This window comes from Poromitra crassiceps (assembly GCF_964638095.1).
Source record: "Poromitra crassiceps genome assembly, chromosome: 6".
Lineage (NCBI taxonomy): Eukaryota > Metazoa > Chordata > Actinopteri > Beryciformes > Melamphaidae > Poromitra > Poromitra crassiceps.
Window position 1 is genome coordinate 15,517,686 of NC_139627.1, and position 22,133 is coordinate 15,539,818.

At 44.9% G+C, this 22,133-nt stretch overlaps 1 protein-coding gene across 1 annotated transcript in view; it reads left to right on the forward strand.

Moving 5' to 3' along the window:
• myo5b (myosin VB) overlaps window positions 1-22,133 on the forward strand; it is a 101,739-nt gene that overhangs the window by 75,875 nt on the left and 3,731 nt on the right. Inside the window, exons 24-37 of the mRNA XM_083639363.1 lie at window positions 3,139-3,272; window positions 4,743-4,862; window positions 5,424-5,558; window positions 6,112-6,177; window positions 9,221-9,460; window positions 10,551-10,615; window positions 13,687-13,885; window positions 13,988-14,081; window positions 15,795-15,938; window positions 16,026-16,177; window positions 16,297-16,386; window positions 16,702-16,852; window positions 17,440-17,734; window positions 20,598-20,772. Coding sequence (XP_083495489.1) covers window positions 3,139-3,272; window positions 4,743-4,862; window positions 5,424-5,558; window positions 6,112-6,177; window positions 9,221-9,460; window positions 10,551-10,615; window positions 13,687-13,885; window positions 13,988-14,081; window positions 15,795-15,938; window positions 16,026-16,177; window positions 16,297-16,386; window positions 16,702-16,852; window positions 17,440-17,734; window positions 20,598-20,772 — 2,060 coding nt within the window. The remainder of the gene's footprint in view (window positions 1-3,138; window positions 3,273-4,742; window positions 4,863-5,423; window positions 5,559-6,111; window positions 6,178-9,220; window positions 9,461-10,550; window positions 10,616-13,686; window positions 13,886-13,987; window positions 14,082-15,794; window positions 15,939-16,025; window positions 16,178-16,296; window positions 16,387-16,701; window positions 16,853-17,439; window positions 17,735-20,597; window positions 20,773-22,133) is intronic.

The window sequence follows — 22,133 nt, forward strand, 5'->3', positions numbered from 1 at the left end:
CGTCAAAGAGAAGTTATGACCTTAATATTGGCTTGATGCTTCCTACTGTATAGCTCAGTGGTCCCCTTAGAGTGAATTATACTACTAGAGCTATACATTGTCTTTATGGTGCAGAAGCAGCATTGTATTATGCCTGAAAGCTATTGAACTACGATGTTTACACCAGACAATTGTTTCTCTTCCAAATCAACAATGCTCTTCCATTTTCTGCTCTTTCTCAATTTCTTTGAACAAAGGGTTTGATACACAGTAGACCTCCCTGAATATACCAAAGGGTTTGATACACAGTAGACCTCCCTGAATATACCAAAGGGTTTGATACACAGTAGACCTCCCTGAATCTATCAAAGGGTTTGATACACAGTAGACCTCCCTGAATCTATCAAAGGGTTTGATACACAGTAGACCTCCCTGAATATACCAAAGGGTTTGATACACAGTAGACCTTCCTGAATCTATCAAAGGGTTTGATACACAGTAGACCTCCCTGAATATACCAAAGGGTTTGATACACAGTAGACCTCCCTGAATCTATCAAAGGGTTTGATACACAGTAGACCTCCCTGAATATACCAAAGGGTTTGATACACAGTAGACCTTCCTGAATCTATCAAAGGGTTTGATACACAGTAGACCTCCCTGAATATATCAAAGGGTTTGATACACAGTAGACCTTCCTGAATCTATCAAAGGGTTTGATACACAGTAGACCTCCATGAATCTATCAAAGGGTTTGATACACAGTAGACCTCCCTGAATCTATCAAAGGGTTTGATACACAGTAGACCTCCATGAATCTATCAAAGGGTTTGATACACAGTAGACCTCCCTGAATATACCAAAGGGTTTGATACAGAGTAGACCTCCCTGAATATACCAAAGGGTTTGATACACAGTAGACCTCCCTGAATCTATCAAAGGGTTTGATACACAGTAGACCTCCCTGAATATACCAAAGGGTTTCATACACAGTAGACCTTCCTGAATCTATCAAAGGGTTTGATACACAGTAGACCTCCCTGAATATATCAAAGGGTTTGATACACAGTAGACCTTCCTGAATCTATCAAAGGGTTTGATACACAGTAGACCTCCATGAATCTATCAAAGGGTTTGATACACAGTAGACCTCCCTGAATCTATCAAAGGGTTTGATACACAGTAGACCTCCCTGAATATACCAAAGGGTTTGATACACAGTAGACCTCCCTGAATCTATCAAAGGGTTTGATACACAGTAGACCTCCCTGAATCTATCAAAGGGTTTGATACACAGTAGACCTCCCTGAATCTATCAAAGGGTTTGATACACAGTAGACCTCCATGAATCTATCAAAGGGTTTGATACACAGTAGACCTCCCTGAATCTATCAAAGGGTTTGATACACAGTAGACCTCCCTGAATATACCAAAGGGTTTGATACACAGTAGACCTCCCTGAATCTATCAAAGGGTTTGATACACAGTAGACCTCCATGAATCTATCAAAGGGTTTGATACACAGTAGACCTCCCTGAATATACCAAAGGGTTTGATACACAGTAGACCTCCCTGAATCTATCAAAGGGTTTGATACACAGTAGACCTCCCTGAATATACCAAAGGGTTTGATACACAGTAGACCTCCCTGAATCTATCAAAGGGTTTGATACACAGTAGACCTCCCTGAATCTATCAAAGGGGTTGATACACAGTAGACCTCCCTGAATCTATCAAAGGGTTTGATACACAGTAGACCTCCCTGAATCTATCAAAGGGTTTGATACACAGTAGACCTCCCTGAATCTATCAAAGGGTTTGATACAGAGTAGACCTCCCTGAATCTATCAAAGGGTTTGATACAGAGTAGACCTCCCTGAATCTATCAAAGAGTTTGATACAGAGTAGACCTCCCTGAATCTATCAAAGGGTTTGATACACAGTAGACCTTCCTGAATCTATCAAAGGGTTTGATACACAGTAGACCTCCATGAATCTATCAAAGGGTTTGATACACAGTAGACCTCCCTGAATCTATCAAAGGGTTTGATACACAGTAGACCTCCCTGAATCTATCAAAGGGTTTGATACACAGTAGACCTCCCTGAATCTATCAAAGGGTTTGATACACAGTAGACCTCCCTGAATCTATCAAAGGGTTTGATACACAGTAGACCTCTATGAATCTATCAAAGGGTTTGATACACAGTAGACCTCCCTGAATCTATCAAAGGGTTTGATACAGAGTAGACCTCCCTGAATATACCAAAGGGTTTGATACACAGTAGACCTCCCTGAATCTATCAAAGGGTTTGATACACAGTAGACCTCCCTGAATATATCAAAGGGTTTGATACACAGTAGACCTCCCTGAATCTATCAAAGGGTTTGATACACAGTAGACCTCCCTGAATCTATCAAAGGGTTTGATACACAGTAGACCTCCCTGAATCTATCAAAGAGTTTGATACACAGTAGACCTCCCTGAATCTATCAAAGGGTTTGATACACAGTAGACCTCCCTGAATATATCAAAGGGTTTGATACACAGTAGACCTCCATGAATCTATCAAAGGGTTTGATACACAGTAGACCTCCCTGAATCTATCAAAGGGTTTGATACACAGTAGACCTCCCTGAATCTATCAAAGGGTTTGATACACAGTAGACCTCTATGAATATACCAAAGGAAAGGAAAGAGCAAATATTGCTAAATATTTCCTCATCTATCAGGATAATGTCGGAAACAGCACTGTTTCAGAGAGGCTACATGAAACTGTGCTGTAGGGAGGTGATGGCAATGGCTTATATGCTGACAGTTCTCTCTTGATGTTATATTGTTGCTTTCCTGGGAACACAGTAAATGAGAATTCAGTTGTTGTTTTTTTATGACCTGGAACTTATTTTCAGCTAGTTTTTTTTAATCTTAACCAAGTCAGCCAGAACAGAAATTTCTCAGATTGAGGCAGTAATGAGTTAGAATGCACGTCGCAACGGCCTGGAACAGAAAATAAGGTGCGGGTTGTCAAAAAAAAAAAAAAATCTCCTTTACGAGCAAATGTGAAAAATGTCAAGCCAAATGTCCACGTGCAAAAGACTACCAGACGTGAAGGGGCCAGTGTTACTGGACAGAGTATGATGGTAACTGATGTGTTTCAGACCAGGAGAGCAGCTCTGTGTGCCTGCAGACGGAGTTGGACCAGGAGAGGGAGCGCTACCAGAATCTGCTCAAGGAGTTTTCACGCCTGGAGCAGAGATATGACAACCTGCAGGAGGACGTCACTCTGGCCAAGGTAATCACAGTTAGAGATCATATATTACCAAGTATGGTCAAGGTAATCACCGTTAGAGATCATATATTACCAAGTATGGTCAAGGTAATCACCGTTAGAGATCATATATTACCAAGTATGGTCAAGGTAATCACCGTTAGAGATCATATATTACCAAGTATGGTCAAGGTAATCACCGTTAGAGATCATATATTACAATGTATGAGTGAATTAATAGTTTGGGTTCAACTGTGACAAGCCATGTACAGGGTTCCTCCTGCGCAGTATGGAATTAGGTTTTTAGTCATTTCCAGGTCTGGATAAGTATGGGGGGGGAAAGAGACTATGTAAAAATATTTTTATTTCCAGATTATTGACCCTTTTCTGTTTTCTAAAATATAAAATTCTGAATTTCAAAAAGAAGAAGAAGAAGAAGAAAAACATATTTTTCATGGCCTTGGGAGCAGGCAGCCAGTGCAGCCAAAATGTTTAGCACTGTGTGTGTGTGTGCGTGTGTGTGTGTGTGTGTGTGTGTGTGTGAGTGTGAGTGTGTGAGAGAGAGAGAGAGAGTGCCAGAGCCAGCTTGATGTCATCAAAAGCAAGACAAGAAGTAAGTAATACAGAGCTGCCTGGACGCCTGGACGGCACAGCCTGCTCTGCCTGCCCCAAGTGCCTTATAACTGTGCCAAATCCAGACATACACAACCACATTAGTTAGAAAGAAACTGTGGCAATATCTTTGAGTTGGCATCACAAAGAACCAAATATTAAGCTTGTCTGAACATGTATGAGTTATGCAGCGATGTCCTTATCAGAAATATAAACTGACCAGTTTTTCTCCGTAAGGAAACCATGGATAGAGTGCATAAACAACTTTGCACAGACGCCATGAAAATTAAAATGTTACACTTTTATTCCAACTCATGTTCGCTTCTGATTTATAAAGACACAAAAATAATCTGGGGGGAACAATAATATAATACGTATTTATTCAGTATGTTAAGGTAAAATAATATGAGTCGAGGTAGTAGCAGTTAGTTTACTTCCTCTTTGGGCAGGGATGTTGGACAGTAGAATGTCGTCCAACTTTCTCCGTTCATTGCTTTAGCATTGCAGCTTGAACAAAATGCTGTGCATTGAACTTGTCTGGGTTTGGTGTTAATTGATTTGCATAAGCTACAGTACCTAGCTACAATCTTCTGACAGTTATTTGGCAACCCAATAGCATTCTGCACTGTACATAGTCAGAATGTGACATCCAGGTTAACAGTTGGATTTCAAAACCATTATTTACATAATAAACGTCTAGCTATTTGTACTTGTACTCAGCTGTCAAATAGGGTCTGAAAAATCTACCGAGAAGTCTAGAATTTTGGGTCTGAAAAAGTATGGACTTTTGAAATGGAAAATGTGTAGGAACCCTGGAGGTAGCTATATAACACTGAGTCCAAGTTCATGTCAAGTGATTCGCTGCCTCCCATGATCCTCCAGTTCCGCCCCGGCCACACGAGGAACCCATCCAACCAGAGCAGCTTGGAGTCAGACTCCAATTACCCTTCGATCTCCACTTCAGAGGTGGGAGACACCGAGGACTCCATTCAGCTGGTGGAGGTAACACACCTGTGATGATGCCTGCGACTACGAGCATAAAGGAGTTTGCACTTCTTTCCCAGAATAGAGAGGCAAAGTGACCGCCTACTTCCTGCTTCAGCACTGTACCAGAGATTTTTATCCCCCATTTATTTTCCCATAGACATTTCGTAAAATGTTTATCAAAATAGTTTTACTTGGTCAAACCAAACGGTTCAGCTATATAGCATCGGGGGAGACCATAGAACATTTCACTCGGACCAAAACTTAAAAAAAAAAACATCGAAAAAATATTATCTTTAAACCCGCCTTTTTTTACGTTTTGGTCAGAGTGAAATGTCATGCAATCTCTCCGGTTTTTAAAAATATCTGAACCGTTTGGTTTGAACAAGTAAAACTATTTTTATAAGCATTTTACGAAATGTCTATGGGAAAATAAATGGCGGATGAAAATCTCTGGTACAGTGCTGAAGCAGGAAGTGACGTTCCACTTTGGCTCTCTATAGCCAATAGAGGTGAAACGCTGTGTGTCATTGATAATGGTTGGGTTTGCTACAGTCTCACCTTGTGCGCCCCCTGCAGGAGATGGGCATGGAGAAGGCTGCGATGGACATCAGTCTGTTCATGAAGCTGCAGAAGCGCGTCAGAGAGCTGGAGCAGGAGAGGAAGAGGCTGCAAGGCAATCTGGACAAGATGGAGGAGCTGGCCAAGAACAAGGTACCACCTCTCATCTCAGATCACTTCACACAATCAAGTCTCAAATATTGCCCCTGTGGCAATTTGAAGGTTGCAGTGGGCCATGTTGCGATTTTGATGCATTTTTGATTTTTTGTTCTCAACATCTCCCTACCAATTTTTCATTCTCACTTTTTTTTTTTTTTGGTATGTGTGTCTGAATGTTTAATTTTGCTTTGCACTTTGTATTTTTTGTCTATACTTTGTGCATGTTTATATAGACGGTTTTAACTTTACAACAATAACAAACTGTCACAACATACCTGAATATCCGGTTTACTAAAGAAGAAGAAGAATATATCTTTACATTTAAACGTATACATAGTAGAATAGAAGTATGTCAGTGTTTCCCCCTGAACAGCTGAGAAAGTGGTGGACACCGTAAATAGTTAGCACTGTGAAGATGATACAATTCAGTCGGTGGCGGTAATGCGACGGATGCCAACCGCCCTAAAACACAGAAGAAGAAGCTTAAATATCATGGTTTTGCTTCATAAAGAGAATCATTAATTGTGTACTGTTTATTACCGTTCAGGGCACGGAGTCCAGGAGCCCCACCTCAGAGCAGGACACTGCAGATCTGGCATACAACAGTCTCAAGGTACAAAATCTGTTCCTCTCTCTCTCTCTCTCTCTCTCTCTCACACACACACACACACACACACACACACACACACACACACACACACACACACACACACACACACACACACACACACACACACACACACACACACACACACACAGATCTTTATGTTTGTGTTTTATCTTTATGAAATGCTGTAGGCAAATGTGATATTACCACATTTTGGAATCTTGGCTCATTTAAGAAGTGGATTCTTATTCATTTACAATGAAAGACCACGTTAGAAGTACGTCTGTGTCTGCGATGTGTCATCCTTAACAGCTTTGTAGATGTACAGGCCTAGCATTAGATTATTTGCCTTGCCTCCGAGCTATCTCAGAGGAGCCGCTGGCGCTGGCCTACAGGCCAGTACACCAGACAGCTCCTCTGTACTTACAATCTATGGTCAGGTTCCAAACCTCTCACCGCTCCCTCCGCTCCTCCACCAGTGCAGGACGCCTCGCCCCTCCTCCGCTACGGGGGCTCAAAAGGCGCTCATCCCGTTCGCGACTCTTCTCGTCCCTGGCACCCCAATGGTGGAACGAGCTTCCACCTTCGGTCAGGACGGCCGAATCACTGCCGATCTTTCGGAAAAGACTAAAGACTCACCTTTTCAGGCTCCATCTGGGCCCTTGTTGAACTAACATCTTGCTTTCTCTCTCTCTCTCTCTAAAAGAAAACACTAACTAAACTAAACTTTACCACTATTCCTTCAGAAGTTGTAGCTGTCATAGACTGTGTTGCATAGTTGATTGCTGACAAAAATGTGTTCTTGTAAGTCGCTTTGGATAAAAGCGTCTGCCAAATGACATAATGTAATGTAATGTAATGAGCCGGTGCTCCCACGGGTGTGGGAGCATGATGTGCCGTCAACAATGGCACCCAACCAGCAGGGGGCGCTCAGAGTTGAACAGTTGACTGCCATTCAGAGGTACCTCAGAGGCAAAGCAAAGAAATGTAGTGCTAGGTCTGTATTGTTTAGTACTTCTCATTGAAAGAAACCAACGACTTTATGAAATGAAACGTTTTTTACTTCTATGATGTGCATAACCCTGGAGGCCAAAACACTCAGATTGAAACTTGTAGTGAAAGCAGCCCAGAATACAGATAGCTTACTCCACCTGCTATAAGAGGATAGCTTACTCCACCTGCTATAAGAGGATAGCTTACTCCACCTGCTATAAGAGGATAGCTTACTCCACCCGCTATAAGAGGATAGCTTACTCCACCTGCTATAAGATCCTCTACTCCACCTGCTATAAGAGGATAGCTTACTCCACCTGCAATAAGAGGATAGCTTACTCCACCTGCTATAAGAGGATAGCTTACTCCACCTGCTATAAGAGGATAGCTTACTCCACCTGCTATAAGAGGATAGCTTACTCCACCTGCTATAAGATCCTCTACTCCACCTGCTATAAGAGGATAGCTTACTCCACCTGCAATAAGAGGATAGCTTACTCCACCTGCTATAAGAGGATAGCTTACTCCACCTGCTATAAGAGGATAGCTTACTCCACCTGCTATAAGAGGATAGCTTACTCCACCTGCTATAAGAGGATAGCTTACTCCACCTGCTATAAGAGGATAGCTTACTCCACCTGCTTTAAGAGGATAGCTTACTCCACCTGCTATAAGAGGATAGCTTACTCCACCTGCTATAAGAGGATAGCTTACTCCACCTGCAATCAGAGGATAGCTTACTCCACCTGCAATCAGAGGATAGCTTACTCCACCTGCAATCAGAGGATAGCTTACTCCACCTGCAATCAGAGGATAGCTTACTCCACCTGCAATCAGAGGATAGCTTACTCCACCTGCAATCAGAGGATAGCTTACTCCACCTGCAATAAGAAGATAGCTTACTAGCTTACTTACTTAGGCGTAACATTTTGTTGGATGTTTCATAGAGCATGCGAGTTTCTTACTATACATGATCCCAGTTAGTATGCTGATGAAATATGTTTGACTCCAGTCATAGTTCATTTCATCACTCCTCAAATACTGCGTGATCAGTTGAAGCTAAGTTCTCCCACACCATTTTAGAAACCACCAAGGTCAAAAGTCATTGCATTGCATGTTCTTGTGTTCTTGGAGCAATCAGCTCTTGAAAACTCATCTTGGATAGAAGCTTTTGGGCTGATTTCTCTATTAATCTCATCTCGTTAGTCCGCTCTTTAACCATCCTCACTCTGGCACCGTGTCCCTACAGAGACAGTGCTCTTTAACCATCCTCACTCTGGCACCGTGTCCCTACAGAGACACTCTTTAACCATCCTCACTCTGGCACCGTGTCCCTACAGAGACACTCTTTAACCATCCTCACTCTGGCACCGTGTCCCTACAGAGACAGTGCTCTTTAACCATCCTCACTCTGGCACCGTGTCCCTACAGAGACACTCTTTAACCATCCTCACTCTGGCACCGTGTCTCTACAGAGACACTCTTTAACCATCCTCACTCTGGCACCGTGTCCCTACAGAGACAGTGCTCTTTAACCATCCTCACTCTGGCACCGTGTCCCTACAGAGACACTCTTTAACCATCCTCACTCTGGCACCGTGTCCCTACAGAGACAGTGCTCTTTAACCATCCTCACTCTGGCACCGTGTCCCTACAGAGACACTCTTTAACCATCCTCACTCTGGCACCGTGTCCCTACAGAGACACTCTTTAACCATCCTCACTCTGGCACCGTGTCCCTACAGAGACAGTGCTCTTTAACCATCCTCACTCTGGCACCGTGTCCCTACAGAGACACTCTTTAACCATCCTCACTCTGGCACCGTGTCTCTACAGAGACACTCTTTAACCATCCTCACTCTGGCACCGTGTCTCTACAGAGACACTCTTTAACCATCCTCACTCTGGCACCGTGTCCCTACAGAGACACTCTTTAACCATCCTCACTCTGGCACCGTGTCCCTACAGAGACACTCTTTAACCATCCTCACTCTGGCACCGTGTCCCTACAGAGACACTCTTTAACCATCCTCACTCTGGCACCGTGTCCCTACAGAGACAGGAGCTGGAATCGGAGAACAAGAAACTGAAGAACGACCTGAACGAGCTGAGGAAGACCATCGCCAACCGCGCCTCCCAGAACAGCGCCCCCAACGAGCTGCAGGACGGCTACAACGTTCTGCTCAGCCAGCTGAAAGCCGCCAGCGAGGAGCTGGAGGCGCGCAAGGAGGAAGTGCTTATCCTCCGGACCCAGATCATCAGCATCGCCCAACAGCAAGAGAAGAATGGTCATATAGTAAGTCCAGGAAACATCTGCTCTACATGTATTTCACTTTTTCAATCTAGAATGGAACAAATTATAGTAAGGATCGTGTGTGTAGAAATGTGACTTATTGTCCTTTTAATCCAAGTCTGCTGATGTGTGTGTTTTGTGGGGCAGCTGGGTTGATCGGAGGTCTATTTAGTTGTTAGTTAATTTGGGTCAAATGCCTCAGTGATTGAAAGCACCTGTAAGTGATGTAACCGCCCTGTTTAAGAATATCATTATAACTAGGGCTGAATATATCAGTATTTTTAGGCTGAATGGCGATACACAATATATAGTATATATCTTGCTATTTTCTACAAAGTGTGCTAAATGTTCAGTTGTAAGTCAAAGCCACATGGTGAGATGTTACAAGCACTTTTATTAAGAGACAAGACTGTACTTGACTGTAATGCAGCCTTTAAAACCAGGAAAAGACGACACTTACGCCATATCACAATATTACCATAATCCAAAATGTAAGAGGATATTCTATTCTCATATCATGATATCAATATAATATTGATATGTTGCTCAGCCCGAATCATAACTGTCCCATCAAAAATCAAAAGGCTGTGTTGGAAAGATGTTAGCTCCTCTCTCTCACACACACACACACACACACACGCACGCACGCACGCACGCACGCACACACACACACACACACACACACACACACACAGGCTGAACGACATTGAGGACATATTCATTCAGATGTAGAAATGACTGAATAGAAAAAAGTGGCACCTTAGAAGTTGTCCTGGCTTCATCATCAATTGTTTTTTTCTTGGTTTTCAAGACTTTTGATGCCATACTTAGGTTAGGTTGTTTTATGAAAGATGAAGTAGAATACAGAATACAGTGGAAGCACCAATACACCAACACAAAAAGGCCACCAAATACCTTAATTTAAAAACATCACCTGATAATATGGGGTCTATCATTTTATTTATTTATTTATTTATTTATTTATTTATTTATTTATTTATTTATTTATTTATTAGCTCATATCAAGGCACGAGTGATTTAAAAAACACCTGAATTGTTGTTTACATGATTTGATTTGTCCGTTTTTCAACAGGAAAGTAATAACCTGCCTGAACTGACCAACAGCAAACAGCCCCTTGACAAAGAAGAGGCGAAGAGGTGAGTGTCACTTCATCCTGTTTTCAAAGGATCAGGCGGGTGTTTTTGAATGCATTACTTACCGTCAACAAATCCTATGAAAATAACAAAGTCAGCCATGATTTGGTTTTGCCAACAAGTCTGGTCCATGTAGCCGGTGCCCGGTGAGGCCATGTCCCAGCAGCCCTAGAACTCCATGTCCCTGCAGCCCTAGAACTCCATGTCCCAGCAGCCCTAGAACTCCATGTCCCTGCAGCGTGATTTCTAACCCCACATAGGATAAGCAATAACCACGCCCTGTGGCGCCGGGATTGGCCAGGAGCAACACTGGAGGCAGCTGAGCCCAGCGATTTCATGAACCAACTGAATAGCTCTTGAGAACAGACAGCGATATTGAGAGCGGACATTGAAATTAATTATGGTCACCTACCTTCCTTAGCATAGTAATAATAATAATAAGCATAATAATTGGAATCTACACAATGTACACAATCTACAAAAACCTGCAATAATATAAACGGTGTTGTGTTCACGTTCAGCTCATATAATATAATGTATCATTAATTTCAAGCTCAATTCTTACCCAGAGAAAAGGTACAGCACTGAAAATGTAACAAGCAATAGTTTTTTAAACATCTTTATTTTAAAAGATGAAAAAACCCAGGTGCTTTAGTCCCAAACTTCAATGCTCCTGGCCAATCCCGGCCCGCGCCACAGGGCGTGGTTATTGCTTATCCTATGTGGGGTTAGAAATCACGCATCCCTGCAGCCCTAGAACTCCATGTCCCAGCAGCCCTAGAACTCCATGTCCCAGCAGCCCTAGAACTCCATGTCCCAACAGCCCTAGAACTCCATGTCCCAGCAGCCCTAGAACTCCATGTCCCTGCAGCCCTAGAACTCCATGTCCCAGCAGCCCTAGAACTCCATGTCCCTGCAGCCCTAGAACTCCATGTCCCAGCAGCCCTAGAACTCCATGTCCCAGCAGCCCTAGAACTCCATTGTAAAAACTATGAAAACGTGTCAGAGCCATGCTGTTCTGCGCAGCTTGATCATCACGATGCACCGAACCAGCCGGATTTTTCCTCACACAACTTATTAAGCCATCTGTAAACATGTTTACAATCTCAGGAAAGTAGTTCCGTAGGACTGAAAATAGTCCCCGGCATAATGAAGAATTTGTTCCCATTTGAATTTGATTGGGTAATAACTGAATTATAACAGTCTGACTTTTCGTGGTAACAATGAGTGATTTTTACAATTGAAACTAGCGTTAGCGTGAGCTGTATTTAAAGGTTTTTAGCGTGCAATTAGAGCCAAAGACTTCCGGGTTGACAGCTACAAATGGTATGTGGGAAGTCAGAAAGTAATGCGAAGAGAACAAACGCATTGCTGATATTGTTATTTTCATATAGTATTTGTTGACGGTAAGAAATGCATTTAAATGACAGTCACTTTCATATTAACAGATACTATAGATATGATTGAGTTGTGTGCAGACCAGACTCAGTCTGCCATCTAAATGCATGGCTCTCAGAGACATTACATGTAGCATAATCCTCCAACAGTTAGTTAGTCTGTCTGTCTCTATAGTTCATCTTTTTATCAGCGTTTAAATAAATGATATACTAATTCTCATAGTGACACCTTGACCCTGCAGGACACTCTTATCAGCAGGTATACATACTATGACTAAATGTTGCCCTGTCTTATAAACCCCTTTTGGAGTTTATGCATTGCATTTGATTCAAAAACAAGTTAATTGCATAATCGAGGTGTCATGGCTGTTTATCAATGTATTTTTTGCACTTTCGGGGGGGGGGGTGGGGGGGTGGGGGGGGGGGTCTTGGATACATTCATGCCAGTGATCAGATTAGTCTTTTTTGTTTTGCTCATATGATCATTATCACCCTGTGTATTAGTTGAATATCATAACTGATCCAATATTGGATAAGCCTTTTGCATCCCAAAACAGTGTGTGCGCTATCATCCACTTAGAGGGGCTGGAAGAAAATGAATCATAAGCTACGGCGAAATTGATATTAAAGCATGAATCGTTTCTGAATTCTTCTTGGGTTTTGGGCTCCAATCTTTTGACTTGCTGACCGCTTCTGCTCTGTCGTTTACAACGTTTCTCACAATCTCCTATTCTCTTCTTTCCCCCCTCTTTCTCTTTGCCTTCTCTCTGCTTTCCTCTGCCGGTGGACACCAGTAGAGCTCAGGAATGGGCTTATTTGAATGAAGATGGAGAGCTGGGTTTGGCCTACCAGGGTCTAAAACAAGTGGCCAGGTTTCTGTCTGCTCCCCATTTCTTCTGCTGCACGTCTGCTCTCTTCTTCCTTCTGCTCACTTTCATTTTTTCACCTTTGAAGGATAGTTTAATGAGAGAAGATGTTTTCTATTTGAATAAGTGATCCATGCACTTGTGCTAAAAATGAAATACCTATAGAGTGCCAAAGTCACGGCCTCCTCCGGGTTCGGCATGGAGCCTAAGGGATTTCATTCACCATTGAATTTTCCATAGACCTTTTGAAAAATCATTTTTTAGGTCAAACCAAGCGGTTCAGCTATATTCAGGATCACGAGAGACCAAGAACATTTCACTTGGTAAATGGTAAATGGTAAATGGCCTGCATTTATATAGCGCTTTTATCCAAAGCGCTTTACAATCAGTAGATAGTCTACATTCACCCATTCATACACCAATGGCGGCAGGCTGCCACGCAGGGTACCTACACACCATCGGGAGCAAGGAGGGTTAAGTGTCTTGCCCAAGGACACAGCGACAGCAGCTGGGAGGGAGCGACCAAAAACTAAAGAAATAAGGTGTGTGTGTGTGTGTGTGTGTGTGTGTGTGTGTGGGGGTGCTATGAGTGAATTGTCATCTGGTCTCTCCTGATTCTGAATATAGTGGAATCACTTTATATGTATTTTTCAAGATGTCTATGGGAAAATGAATGGGGAATGAAATGCGTTAAGCCCCATGCCGAACCTGGAAGAGGGCGTGACGTTGGCCCTCTCTCGGGGGTTGTCTTTGCTAGACACCTGAATGATATGATGGTATGATGACCATAATGATATGGTGGTCCTCCTAGGCTGCTGGAGGCCCAGCTGCAGTCCCAGTCCAGGCAGCATAAGGACGAGCTGGAAGCGCTTCACACTCAGATCGAGCTGCTGAAAGACGACATAGAGAAGAAGCAGGAGCTCCTGAACTACACCATGTCCCTGTCTCCAGAGGCCCAGGTGGACTACAGCGTCCAGCAGGAGATCACCCGCCTCACCAACGACAACCTGGTCAGAGAGACTCTGCTATACCACGAGCAACACAAGCGTCCAAACACACACTGGAATGATCATACTATTGTTATTGTTGTTGTTGTGTTTTCTTCCTTGTAGGACCTGAAAGAGCTGGTAGAGAAGCTGGAGAAGAATGAGAGGAAGCTGAAGAAGCAGCTGAGGATCTACATGAAGAAGGTCCAGGAGCTAGAAGGTGACGAGCAGCAGGCTTTAATGAACAGCATTAGGCTGTGTGTCTGAGTTCCAGCAGCCTTTCCTCGTTAAAAGGAACGGGAAGCGGACGCACGGTGCAGAAAAGGCGGACGCTCCAGAAAAGTGCTACAGCCAGCGTCCCCCATCCCCCCTTTCCCCCGTCAGAGCGGAGCGCTTTCAAAAGTTGAGAAAATGTTCAACTTTTACGAAAAGTGCCGCGTGACAGAAACCACTTTTCACGATCAGAAGGTGTTTCCCATAGCAACAACAACAAATATGGAGAAAGCCCGGTGGAGTAATAATAGGATGTTGTAATCAGTTAAATGATGTTACTATAACAGCGATCGTAAAGGCAGATTGTATATAGGCAGATATAAATATGTGCTAAGCCTTTGCTTGTTCCACAACACTGTATTGTCTGTTAGAAGAGCTAACCAGCTGATTACTGAGCTAGCAGCTGTTCATCTCACGATTTGCTGACGTTGATTCGCATTTCTCCTCACACACAAAAAAAACACATAAAATGCTATATGGACACACGGCCTTTTACTGTATGAATGTTAAACTACAGCCATTCAGGTGTTTAGTGTCTCCTGTGTTTGCATGAGATGGTCACTCCTGACTGTTGTCTCATGCTGTCTCTCTGCAGTGTCTGTAGTGTCTCTTGTGTTTGGATGAGAGGGTCAGTCCTGACTGTTGTCTCGTGCTGTCTCTCTGCAGTGTCTGTAGTGTCTCTTGTATTTGGATGAGATGGTCAGTCCTGACCGTTGTCTCGTGCTGTCTCTCTGCAGTGTCTGTAGTGTCTCTTGTATTTGGATGAGATGGTCAGTCCTGACCGTTGTCTCGTGCTGTCTCTCTGCAGTGTCTGTAGTGTCTCTTGTATTTGGATGAGAGGGTCAGTCCTGACCGTTGTCTCGTGCTGTCTCTCTGCAGTGTCTGTAGTGTCTCTTGTATTTGGATGAGAGGGTCAGTCCTGACCGTTGTCTCGTGCTGTCTCTCTGCAGTGTCTGTAGTGTCTCTTGTATTTGGATGAGAGGGTCAGTCCTGACTGTTGTCTCGTGCTGTCTCTCTGCAGTGTCTGTAGTGTCTCTTGTATTTGGATGAGAGGGTCAGTCCTGACTGTTGTCTCGTGCTGTCTCTCTGCAGTGTCTGTAGTGTCTCTTGTATTTGGATGAGAGGGTCAGTCCTGACCGTTGTCTCGTGCTGTCTCTCTGCAGTGTCTGTAGTGTCTCTTGTATTTGGATGAGAGGGTCAGTCCTGACCGTTGTCTCATGCTGTCTCTCTGCAGTGTCTGTAGTGTCTCTTGTATTTGGATGAGAGGGTCAGTCCTGACTGTTGTCTCGTGCTGTCTCTCTGCAGTGTCTGTAGTGTCTCTTGTATTTGGATGAGAGGGTCAGTCCTGACCGTTGTCTCGTGCTGTCTCTCTGCAGTGTCTGTAGTGTCTCTTGTATTTGGATGAGAGGGTCAGTCCTGACCGTTGTCTCATGCTGTCTCTCTGCAGTGTCTGCAGTGTCTCTTGTATTTGGATGAGAGGGTCAGTCCTGACCGTTGTCTCGTGCTGTCTCTCTGCAGTGTCTGTAGTGTCTCTTGTATTTGGATGAGATGGTCAGTCCTGACCGTTGTCTCGTGCTGTCTCTCTGCAGTGTCTGTAGTGTCTCTTGTATTTGGATGAGAGGGTCAGTCCTGACCGTTGTCTCGTGCTGTCTCTCTGCAGTGTCTCAGACAGCTGCAGCTCAGCCCAAGGCCAAGCCTGAGCTGAGCCGCCAGGTGACGGTCCAGCGCAAAGAGAAGGACTTTGAGGGGATGCTGGAGTACTTCAAGGAGGACGAGGCCCTGCTGGTCAAAACTCTCATTACTGGTAAGACATGGCTTGTCAAGCCTGATTTCAAGTTTTCTTTTAAGGCGTCTTGTGTGGTTATTTCATCTGATGCCGTTTTGTTTTCAGACATACGGCCCAACGCTGTGTCAGCCACAGTCCCCTGCCTGCCGGCATACATCCTCTTCATGTGCATCCGCCATGCGGACTACATCAACGATGACCGCAAAGTGGAGGCTCTGCTCACCTCCAGCATCAACGCCATCAAGAAAGTGCTCAAGGTTTGTCTTCTGACAAATCTACCTTTGTGATTATTCATGTACATTCTTTCCCCCCAAACGTTTTTTTTTTCTCATTAGGGCTGAGGTTATTAGGCTAATATTTCTCAATTCTTCTGCAGAAAAATAATGACGACTTTGAGATGGCCTCCTTCTGGCTGGCCAACACCAGTCGTCTTCTCCACTGTCTCAAGCAATACAGCGGTGATGAGGTGAGTTGTAAATATTGTGGAAAGTGAGTTTTTGTAAATCAACTTTTGAATTAGATTTTTTTTAGGGCTCCATTTTCCTTCTTTTGGAGAGCGATAAGAGCAACAGAAAGACAAACCCTGATTAATTTAAAGGGATAGTTGTGATTTTTTTTTATGTGGGGTAGTATCAGGTACTTGCTTGACAGTCACTGTACTGCATGCAGTAGAACGCAGCCTTTTAAGAGCTTCCTTGGTTCCCTGGATATCTTTTCTACCATAAGAGGTTTTTGTAGCTTTTGATTCATAAACAAAGTTGTGCTGTTGTTCTTTGTCCAGGTGTTCATGACCCAGAACACGGCCAAGCAGAACGAGCACTGCCTGAAGAACTTTGACCTGGCAGAGTACAGGCAGGTGCTGAGCGACCTCTCCATCCAGATCTACCAGCAGCTCATCAAGGTGGCCGAGGCCATCATGCAGCCCATGATCGGTAAGAGAGGTGGCTTCGGCCACCATGGGCTTTTCAACACCCATAACTCATAGCTTTGGGTTCAATCTGCAAATGCGCGCGCGTGCGACCCGTGTGTGTGTGTGTGTGTGTGTTGGGGGTGGGGGGTGCGTGCATGCGACCCGTGTCTGTGTGTGTGTGTGGGGGGTGCGTGCGTGCGTGCGTGCAAATCCTGTGTGTGTGTGTGTTGGGGGTGGGGGTGGGGGTGGGGGGATTTGCTCAACACAAGCATACAGACAGACCAAATATTTTTTGGAAAAGTCACAGAAGGATCAGTACTGTGAATCCAGTGTTGGAGAACTTACATTTTTAACACTCTGGTGTAAAACCTGGGTCTTTCTTGTATTAATAGCAGCCAATATGAAAATGTTTATTATTAAAAAGAATGAGTCTAGCTAATGTAGAGATAAACCTGTCACAGTCCTAACTCCTCCTATAATGTAGAGATAAACCTGTCACAGTCCTAACTCCTCCTATAATGTAGAGATAAACCTGTCACAGTCCTAACTCCTCCTATAATGTAGAGATAAACCTGTCACAGTCCTAACTCCTCCTCTCCTCCCGGGCAGTGTCGGCCATGCTGGAGAGCGAGAGCATCCCCAGCCTGGCCGGGGTGAAGCCCATGGGCTACAGGAACCGCTCGTCCAGCATGGACCAGGACGGCTCTGGGCCCAGCAGCTACACGCTGGAGGCGCTGATCCGCCAGCTGGGCCAGTTCCACAGCATCATGGCCGAGCACGGCCTGGACCCAGAGATCGTGGGCCAGGTGGTCCGCCAGCTCTTCCACTGTATCAACGCCATCACCCTCAACAACCTGCTGCTCCGCAAGGACGTCTGCTCCTGGAGCACCGGCATGCAGCTCAGGTATGCTCACAGAACTCCCCTTCCCCCCCAGCATGCAGCTCAGGTATGCTCACAGAACCCCCCCCCCCCCAGCATGCAGCTCAGGTATGCTCACAGAACCCCCCCTCCCAGCATGCAGCTCAGCTATGCTCACAGAACCCCCCCCCCAGCATGCAGCTCAGATACGCTCCCAGAACCCCCCCCCCAGCATGCAGTTCAGGTACGCTCATTCCCCCAGCATGCAGCTCAGGTACGCTCACAGAACCCCCCCCCCCCAGCATGCAGCTCAGGTACGCTCACAGAACCCCCCCCCCCAGCATGCAGCTCAGGTACGCTCACAGAACCCGTTTCCACCAAGGCAGTTCCAGGGCCGGTTCGGTGCCGCTGCCTTATCTCGAACCAGTTCTTTGCGTTTGGACAGCCAAAGATCTGGCTCTCAGCCAGGAAAGCTGGTTCCAGAGTGGCACCAACTCTTTGCTGGACTAGAGGAAAGAACTGCTTCCACCAGGGGCTGGGGGTGATGGTACAAATGCAAATATAATGTAAATCTATGTTGGGGCGTCCCGATGGCTCACTGAGTAGAGCGCGTAGCATATGAGGCTCAGTCCTTCCTGCAGCGACCCGGATTTTAATCCGGCCCGTGGTTGTTTGCTGCTGCATCTCTTCCTCTCTCTCCCTCCCATAGTGTCTCTCTCACACTGTCTGTCTATCAATAAAGCAGCCTACAAAAGAAAGGAAAGGAAATCTAGGTTACAGCGGCCATTGCCCGGACATCGCTGCTTCCCAGGACCGTGGACCTGAGTGCTCACTGCGGCGAGAGCACGGAGCCGGTGAAACGGCCGGGAGGGCAGTCCACCCCCGGTTGTCATGCCGGGTCTCTCCCCTGCTCGTCTACGCAACCGCCCCAAGGCGGCAGGGGTCTGCAACCCAGCCGATCCATCTTGAAACACACACCAAGAAGAACTATTGACATCATGAATAACGATTTTCCTGAAATGCGTTATAACATTTATGGCCTAGCCATATTAGCCCATTAATTATGTGGCTCTCTATCCAGCCATCACCCGTGGAAAAGAAACCGGTTCTAAGATTCACAGTTTCACCACCTGCAAACCAGCTATAGCACCAGCCCAGAACCAGAACTACTTTCCAGTTGGTGGAAAGGGGTACAGAGGCTTTTGCAGGAGAAACTACAGATACTATAAGCTACTCTCCAACAGTCAAGTCAGGACGAGTACAGATACTATAAGCTACTTTCCAACAGTCAAGTCAGGACGAGTACAGATACTATAAGCTACTTTCCAACAGTCAAGTCAGGACGAGTACAGCTACTATAAGCTACTCTCCAACAGTCAAGTCAGGACGAGTACAGATACTATAAGCTACTCTCCAACAGTCAAGTCAGGACGAGTACAGATACTATAAGCTACTCTCCAACAGTCAAGTCAGGACGAGTACAGATACTATAAGCTACTCTCCAACAGTCAAGTCAGGACGAGTACAGATACTATAAGCTACTCTCCAACAGTCAAGTCAGGACGAGTACAGATACTATAAGCTACTCTCCAACAGTCAAGTCAGGACGAGTACAGCTACTATAAGCTACTCTCCAACAGTCAAGTCAGGACGAGTACAGCTACTATAAGCTACTCTCCAACAGTCAAGTCAGGACGAGTACAGATACTATAAGCTACTCTCCAACAGTCAAGTCAGGACGAGTACAGCTACTATAAGCTACTCTCCAACAGTCAAGTCAGGACGAGTACAGATACTAGAAGCTACTCTCCAACAGTCAAGTCAGGACGAGTACAGCTACTATAAGCTACTCTCCAACAGTCAAGTCAGGACGAGTACAGATACAATAAGCTACTCTCCAACAGTCAAGTCAGGACGAGTACAGATACTATAAGCTACTCTCCAACAGTCAAGTCAGGACGAGTACAGATACAATAAGCTACTCTCCAACAGTCAAGTCAGGACGAGTACAGATACTACATACTACTCTCCAACAGTCAAGTCAGGACGAGTACAGATACTACATGCTACTCTCCAACAGTCAAGTCAGGACGAGTACAGCTACTATAAGCTACTCTCCAACAGTCAAGTCAGGACGAGTACAGATACTACATGCTACTCTCCAACAGTCAAGTCAGGACGAGTACAGATACTATAAGCTACTCTCCAACAGTCAAGTCAGGACGAGTACAGATACTATAAGCTACTCTCCAACAGTCAAGTCAGGACGAGTACAGCTACTATAAGCTACTCTCCAACAGTCAAGTCAGGACGAGTACAGATACTATAAGCTACTGTCCAACAGTCAAGTCAGGACGAGTACAGATACTATAAGCTACTCTCCAACAGTCAAGTCAGGACGAGTACATATACTATAAGCTACTCTCCAACAGTCAAGTCAGGACGAGTACAGCTACTATAAGCTACTGTCCAACAGTCAAGTCAGGACGAGTACAGATACTATAAGCTACTCTCCAACAGTCAAGTCAGGACGAGTACAGATACTATAAGCTACTCTCCAACAGTCAAGTCAGGACGAGTACAGATACTATAAGCTACTCTCCAACAGTCAAGTCAGGACGAGTACAGATACTATAAGCTACTCTCCAACAGTCAAGTCAGGACGAGTACAGATACTATAAGCTACTCTCCAACAGTCAAGTCAGGACGAGTACAGATACTATAAGCTACTCTCCAACAGTCAAGTCAGGACGAGTACAGATACTATAAGCTACTCTCCAACAGTCAAGTCAGGACGAGTACAGATACTATCAGCTACTCTCCAACAGTCAAGTCAGGACGAGTACAGCTACTATAAGCTACTCTCCAACAGTCAAGTAATACATCAAGCGTCCCTGTGTCTGTGCAGATACAACATCAGTCAGATGGAGGAGTGGCTGAGGGGGAATAACCTGAACCAAAGCAAGGCAGCGGCCACGCTGGAGTCCATCATCCAGGCCGCCCAGCTGCTGCAAGTCAAGAAGAAGACATCTCAGGACGCCGAGGCCATCTGCTCCCTGTGCACCGCCCTCCACGTGCAACAGGTACCTCACTACAAACACACACACACACGCGTATTACAACAGGTACCTCACTACAAACACACACGCACACGCGTATTACAACAGGTACCTCACTACAAACACACACACACGCGTATTACAACAGGTACCTCACTACAAACACACACACACGCGTATTACAACAGGTACCTCACTACAAACACACACACACACACGCGTATTACAATAGGTACCTCACTACAAACACACACGCGTATTACAACAGGTACCTCACTACAAACACACAAGCACACGCGTATTACAACAGGTACCTCACTACAAACACACACGCATGCGTATTACAACGGGTACCTCACTACAAACACACAAGCACACGCGTATTACAACAGGTACCTCACTACAAACACACAAGCACACGCGTATTACAACAGGTACCTCACTACAAACACACAAGCACACGCGTATTACAATAGGTACCTCACTACAAACACACACACGCGTATTACAACAGGTACCTCACTACAAACACACACACATGCGTATTACAACGGGTACCTCACTACAAACACACAAGCACACGCGTATTACAACAGGTACCTCACTACAAACACACAAGCACACGCGTATTACAACAGGTACCTCACTACAAACACACACACACGCGTATTACAACGGGTACCTCACTACAAACACACAAGCACACGCGTATTACAACAGGTACCTCACTACAAACACACAAGCACACGCGTATTACAACAGGTACCTCACTACAAACACACAAGCACACGCATATTACAACAGGTACCTCACTACAAACACACACACACACACACACGCGTATTACAACAGGTACCTCACTACAAACACACACACACACACGCGTATTACAACAGGTACCTCACTACAAACACACAAGTACACGCGTATTACAACAGGTACCTCACTACAAACACACAAGCACACGCATATTACAACAGGTACCTCACTACAAACACACACACACACACACACACGCGTATTACAACAGGTACCTCACTACAAACACACACACACACACGCGTATTACAACAGGTACCTCACTACAAACACACAAGCACACGCGTATTACAACAGGTACCTCACTACAAACACACACACACACACGTATTACAACAGGTACATCACTACAAACACACACACACACACACGTATTACAACAGGTACCTCACTACAAACACACACACACACACACACGCGTATTACAACAGGTACCTCACTACAAACACACACACACACACGTATTACAACAGGTACCTCACTACAAACACACACACACACGCGTATTACAACAGGTACCTCACTACAAACACACACACACACGCGTATTACAACAGGTACCTCAC